Source organism: Panthera leo, chromosome D4, assembly GCF_018350215.1.
Source record: "Panthera leo isolate Ple1 chromosome D4, P.leo_Ple1_pat1.1, whole genome shotgun sequence".
Taxonomy (NCBI): Eukaryota; Metazoa; Chordata; class Mammalia; order Carnivora; family Felidae; genus Panthera; species Panthera leo.
In genome coordinates this window covers 81,518,084-81,524,646 of record NC_056691.1, presented here as the reverse complement: position 1 = coordinate 81,524,646, position 6,563 = coordinate 81,518,084, and the positions used below count along the sequence as shown (strand labels likewise).

Here is a 6,563-nt window from a genome sequence, read left to right as displayed (position 1 = left end):
TGGAAACAGCAGGGGTCAGAGTCATCCCACTGGTATCTCATAAAGCCTTATGCCTTGTAGCTAATTCAGCTGAGTTAAGATGTTTGATTTAATAACACTCAATAACAGAAAGGATAGGTTAGGAGAGCTGTATTCTTGAAATGATGAAATGGGAGCCATTTTCCTCTTGGGGTTTTTTCTTGCTCAACTGTTGACATTATGCAAGAAAACCTGTGGTGTCCCCCAGGGAGTAGACCTTCCCTATAGACCCAATTGTTTTCAGAAGTTTTATGGTGAGATCCAGGTGTAAGGAAGCAGAAGAAGCACACTCTCCAGCCCCAGCTGATAATGGAAGGTAGATGGGCTCAGCTCATTATAATTAATATTTCATCTGAACACAGAGGTGCCTGGGGTTGGTAGAGTCCAGGGTGAGTGTGTATAAGTGACACTTCACTGGAACGAGCTACTACATAGAAAGGCTTTTATGGAAAATGATGGCAAGAGAATCCTTATTTCTGTAAGATTGTGGTGAAGAGGGAGCACAACTCTACCTAAACTTTCTATCTTGAGTGTATGGTGGCAGATACAGAGAAAAGGTGAGAATAAGGCTATATTCTGTCCTAACGGTAAATCAAAAGGAAAGAAGAAATAATAAATCATAACCCTCTTTTAGAAAATAGTGTGGTATTGGTACTAAGAATATCAAAGAATAGAATGAGGAAGTCATGGGATGGGAGAATTGTCAATTATAACATGAAAAAAATAGGATTTTGAGTGTAATTATGAAGGCTTAAATGGAGAATATAGTCATGCAGTCAGGGAGGGTATGGAAAGACATTCCACAGTTCCCAGGTACACGAAATATGTGACAGAGCATCTAATTTATTTTATGATAATTTGGAAGATGCATTTTTGAGACAGAGAAAAGGAAATTCCAATTTATACATCTCAGATTCAAACTTTGTGATTCATCAACACAGGGGAACAGACTAGAAATAGAATTTAGACCAAGAAGGCATTTAATAGAGCAGATTCCTAATATTTAGATATGTATAAAACAGTGAATTATCTAATATCTCTTGGTTCTTTCATCAAAGAAGAAAGACAAGAATAAGCATGATTAAGGCCTGACACTCTAGCTCTGTTCCTTCTCCATGACTTTAGATATCCCCGAAGCACCAGGTGGGAACCTGAGATGCTTTTCTGTTTCATGCTGGGGATTCTTCCTTTTTTTCTCTCTCTGATTTCAGTTTAGTTTACTGTCTTGAGGTGTTCAAATCTGTATATGAATATGTGTCCATAACTTCCTTACCTAAATGGACTACTCCAAACCATCAGCGTCCTTAATCCCTCAAAATTGTCTAAATAGGACCTACAGAGCTCTGACAAGACTAATGTTGACATTTGGGGAAATAGGAAATATACAGAAATGAGTCTTGAAGAAGTCAGCCAAGAGTACTACCACTGCTTATTACTCTTTTTGCATATAATTAGTTTAAAAATACTGTTTTGCTTTTCTTGGAAGAAAATGGACTCTATGTTATTACATTCTCTTCATAATGGATAAATCTATATCTTTGGCACTTTTTCCTTCTTGAAGTTCATTTTCTTTCATCCTTTCCCCATGAAGGAACTTATCCCATCTCTCTTCCTTCCCATCTCTTCTTGTTCACCTTCATCTATATCTTCATGTTAATGTCTCTGTGTCACCACTGCCTTGAATGGGTAATAGGATCACAGGAGGGTGTAGCTTGATCTATATCCACAGACATAGAGAAAGATACAGGAAGATATAAAGACTATCAGACACTGGAAAATGTAAGTCCTTGTTATCATTTAAGCTCCTGTTCCATGATCTTTTTTTAAAAAATATTTATTTATTTTCAAGAGAGCACAAGCTGGGGAGGGGCAAAGAGAGGGGGAGAGAGGATCCAAAGTGGTTTCTGCACTGACAGGCTGACAGCAGTGAGTCCGATGTGGGCTTGAACTCAGAAACCATGAGATCATGACCTGAGCTGGAGTTGGACGCTCAGCCAATTGAGCCACCTAAGTGCCCCTCCATAATCTTTAGAGTGAAGAAAATCACTAAGAGAAGTGTTTTGATTCTTTCTCTGAATATTGGGAATACTCTCCCTTAGTGAGGTGGGACACTGGACTCGTCAAAGAATAAATGCAACTATAGCTCATCATTTGGCTCTGCAATGAAAATTATTTATGTAGTTATACTAATGTAAATGTTGTCTACTAATTTATAGTTTTTACCTGGAATAAATAATTGTGGTTCCAACTCATAATTTATATGTTTTCAATTTTGACAATATATAGATCAAGATATAGCTTTCTAAATGTTGGGAGGGTCAGGGATGAGGAAGAGAAGTGGAGTCAGCAGTTGATGGAATAAAAAATATAGATTTTAAGTATACTGCTTGAAAGCAGAAAAGCAACAAATTTAAGAACTAAAATAATCATCAAAAAATTGGGGAAGGGAGGAGAGAAGAATGGGGATAATGGAAACAAGATAAACCATCTTGCATAGTAGAAAGCCAAAAGATAAATTGATAAAACTGGTACATAGATGCGTAAACAAGTAGTATTTTATTTAAAGGTGTAAATGTACGAACCACCAGATGTGATAAAACCTAACATGGAGCAAAGTTAGGGTCAGAGACTGATGCTTTTTATTGTATGTTCTTTTATACCTTACGATTTTAAAACAATTTTTCTCACATTCATGAAGAAATATAGTATTTCATCAAAATATCCTTATCCATATAGTAGTCCCAAAATGTTAGCTCTTTGGTGTACCATGTACATCTGCCTATAGGGAAAACCTGAACTGGAAAGAAACACTCCCATCCACTGGCAGTTTACATTATTTATTGAAAATTAATCATTAATAAAAGCAACGATGTTATTAACCATTTCTACTCTCATCCCAGGTAAGTTAATTGACTTAATGGAAGAAGAACTCCCCTACAAAAGAACAATAGCTTCTGGACATACAAAGTTAGGACCAGATCTTCACTCCAGTGCCCCATCAGAGATGTAGAGACTCAGACATTTGCCTGGAGCCTTGACATAAGTTTCGTTTTCTTTCCAACTCTGACAATCAGCGAAATGTGGTGCTTGTGTCTAATAAAACTATACAGGGTTGAGTCAAGGTTTTGATTCCCAGCTCCTATAAGACCTTCAACAAAGTAGTTTCTTTGCTTTAGTTTTCTTGTCTGTAATATAAAAGTAGTTTGTACCATACGGGATTGTTGTGACAATTAAACGTATGATATTTAGTATGCTGTTTAGCACAGAGCGAACGCCAAAGAAATTTTGTGTTTAGTGATCCCTTGTTTGTTATACAGGGAATTTTGAAAATGCAGGAACCATGTGTGATTTATCCTGATGCCATTAATATATATCACATTGAGAGATTATAAAATAGTAAATGGACCTGGAATAAACTAAAGAGTGGGTGGGTACTCCAGTGGATAGATAGAAAGATAATGACAAGGGAAAGAAATGAAGGAAAAAACTCTTTTGGAAACTAGGGGCATGCATGCAAGAAGTTTCCTAAAAGCTATCTCAGAGTAGATTTCAGCATTATTTGATACTAACACTTGCTCTTTGCAGGTGTTATAGATCATGTGTTATGGCCACTAGAAACAGGACAGAAGTAACTGAATTTTTCTTATTGGGCCTGTCCAGCTGGGCAGAGATGCAGCCAGTTGTTTTTGGGATTGTCCTTGCCATGTACCTGGTGGCACTTATGGGCAATGCCCTATTAGTAATTGTTGCCCTCTCAGACCCCAAGCTTCAGACTCCAATGTATTTCCTGCTCAGTCAGCTTTCCTTTATCGACATGTTTCTGACAACCATCACTGTTCCCCAGATGCTGGTGCACACACTGTCTGTGAATAGAATCATCTCCTTTAATTGCTGCATGATCCAGCTCTTCTGTTTTATGGCTGTGGGCAGCATGGAAGGCCACTTGCTGGCTGCCATGGCCTATGACCGCTATGTTGCCATCTGTGACCCATTAAGATACTCTGCCATCATCAGCCGTGGCCTCTGTCTGCGTATAACCTTGACCTCGTGGGTGGTTGTCAGCCTCAACAGCCTGCTTTATAGTGTGTTGGTCACCCGCTTAACCTTTTGTGGCAACCAGGTCACCCATTTCTTCTGTGACATCACACCCTTGTTAAAACTCTCCTGCACCCGACCAGTGGTCAATGAAATGCTAATATTTACTGAGGGCGTAGCTGTGGTGGTCAGCCCCTTCTTCTTCATTTTAGGTTCCTATGCCCGCATTGCTGTTGCCATAGCTCGCACGCATTCAGTTGCTGCCCTGCGCAAAGCCCTGTCCACATGTAGCTCCCACATTCTGGTTGTGCTGCTCCTGTATGGCTCTGTGATCCACATGTATCTCCGGCCATCCTCCAGCTATGACTTGGACCAGGATCACCAAGTCGCCATGTTTTACACAGTAGTTACTCCTATGCTAAACCCACTGATCTACAGCCTGAGGAACCAGGAGGTTAAGGGAGCTCTGCGAAGGCTTTTCAGGAAACGCTGCATCTCAAGAAACTTCCAACCTGGTTCCCAGGTAAATGGGGGACGGCAGAACATCTCCTGAGCACAGAGTTAAGATTTAACTTGAAAATACCTCAAATATATGGATTACATTCCTAATAACTGGTATGGTTCACATTCCTGTGGAATAATCTTCCTTGTTGGCTCCCTCTTGTTTGGATCTGGTAGAAAGAAGTGAGTTCGTGAATAAATAGTTCTGGTCCCCATTGACTGACCTAGAATCTCATCATATTGGAACTGAACAGATGTTTTTAGATCTCAACATCTGAATCTCTCATCTTTCAGATCTAATATAGGGCATAGGGGATTACTAAACCAGATTATTACACATAGTAAGGCTTGCAGAATTTTGATCATTTTAGTGATGTTGTGGCATGTACTGTTTTCCAGAGAAAAGTCAAAGTGAGTTACAATACCATTATACAGGAGAGTGTTTTTGTATCTATCTATCTATCTATCTATCTATCATCTATCTATAATTCCAGTATAATTAATTTACAGTGTTGTATTAGTTTTAGGTGCACAATATAGTGATTCAACAATTTTACACATTACTCAGTGCTTGTCATGGTAAGTGTACTCTTAATCCCCTTCACCAATTTTACCCATCCTCCCTCCCATCTCCCCTCTGGTAACCACCAGCTTGTTCTTTATATTTAAGGGTCTTGTTTTGTTTGTCTCTTTTTCCTTTGTTCATTTGTTTTGTTTCTTATGAGTGAAATCATATGGTTTTGTCTTTCTCTGACTTATTTCACTTAGCATTATACCCTCTAGATCCATCCACATTGTTGAACATGGCAAGGTTTCATTCTTTTTTATGGCTGAGTAATATTCCATGGTGTGTGTGTGTGTGTGTAGGTGTGTGTGTGTATCACATATTCTTTATCCATTCATCTACTAATGGGCACTTGGGTTGCTACCATATCTTGGCTATTATAAATAATGCTGCAATAAACGTAGGGGTGCATATGTGTGTGTGTGTGTGTGTGTGTGTGTGTGTGTGTGTGTGTATATATATATATATATATATATATATATATATTTGAATTCATGATTTTGTTTTCTTTGGGTAAATACTAAGTAGTGGACTTACTTGATCATATGGTAATTCTCTGTTTAATTGTTTGAGGAACGTACATAGTGTTTTTCACAGTGGCTACACCAGTTTGAATTCCCACCAACAGCACAAGCGTTCTTTTTCTCCATATCCTCACCAACACCTGTTATTTCTCGTGTTTTTTATTTTAGCCATTTTGACAAGTGTGAGGTGATATCTCATTGTGGATTTGATTTGCATTTTCCTAATGATAAGTGATGTTGAGCATCTTTTCATGTGTCTCTTGGCCATCTGTATGTCTTCTTTGGTGTGTCTATTCATGTCTTCTGCCCCTTTTTAATTGGATTATTGGTGGGGTTTTTTGGTGTTGAGTTGCATAAGTTCTTTATATATTTAGGATATTAACCCCTTATAAGATATATCATTAGCAAATATCTTCTCCCATTCAGTAGGTTGTATTTTTGTGTTATTGCTTGTTTTCTTTGCTGTGCAAAAGCTTTCTATTGTAACGTAGTTTCAATAGTTAATTTTTGCTTTTGTATCCCTTGCCTTCGGAGCCATATGTAGAAAAATGTTGCTATGGCCAATGTCAGAGAAATTACTGCCTGCATTCTCATCTAGGATCTTTGTGGTTTCAGGTCTCACATTTAGGTCTTTAATCCATTTTGAGTTTATTTTTATGTATGGTGCAAGAAAGTGGTCCAGTTTCATTCTTTTGCATGCTACTATCCAGTTTCCCAACACCGTTTCTTGAAGAGACTTTTTCCCATTGCATATTCTGCCTCCTTTGTCAAAGGTTAGTTAACCATATAATATTGGATTTATTTCTGGGCTCTTTATTCTGTTCCATTGATCTATGTCTACTTTTGTGCCAGTACTGTTTTGATTACTACATCTTTGTATTATATCTTGAAATCTGGGATTGTGATGTCTCCACATTTGT

General features: G+C 38.2%; 1 protein-coding gene across 1 annotated transcript; it reads left to right on the top strand.

Moving 5' to 3' along the window:
* Positions 1–3,622: 3,622 nt before the first annotated feature.
* On the top strand, positions 3,623–4,606 carry LOC122204597 (olfactory receptor 1361-like). The gene has a single exon (XM_042912113.1). The coding sequence runs from the start codon at positions 3,623–3,625 to the stop codon at positions 4,604–4,606; it is 984 nt and encodes a 327-aa protein (XP_042768047.1).
* The last annotated feature ends 1,957 nt before the right edge of the window (positions 4,607–6,563 follow it).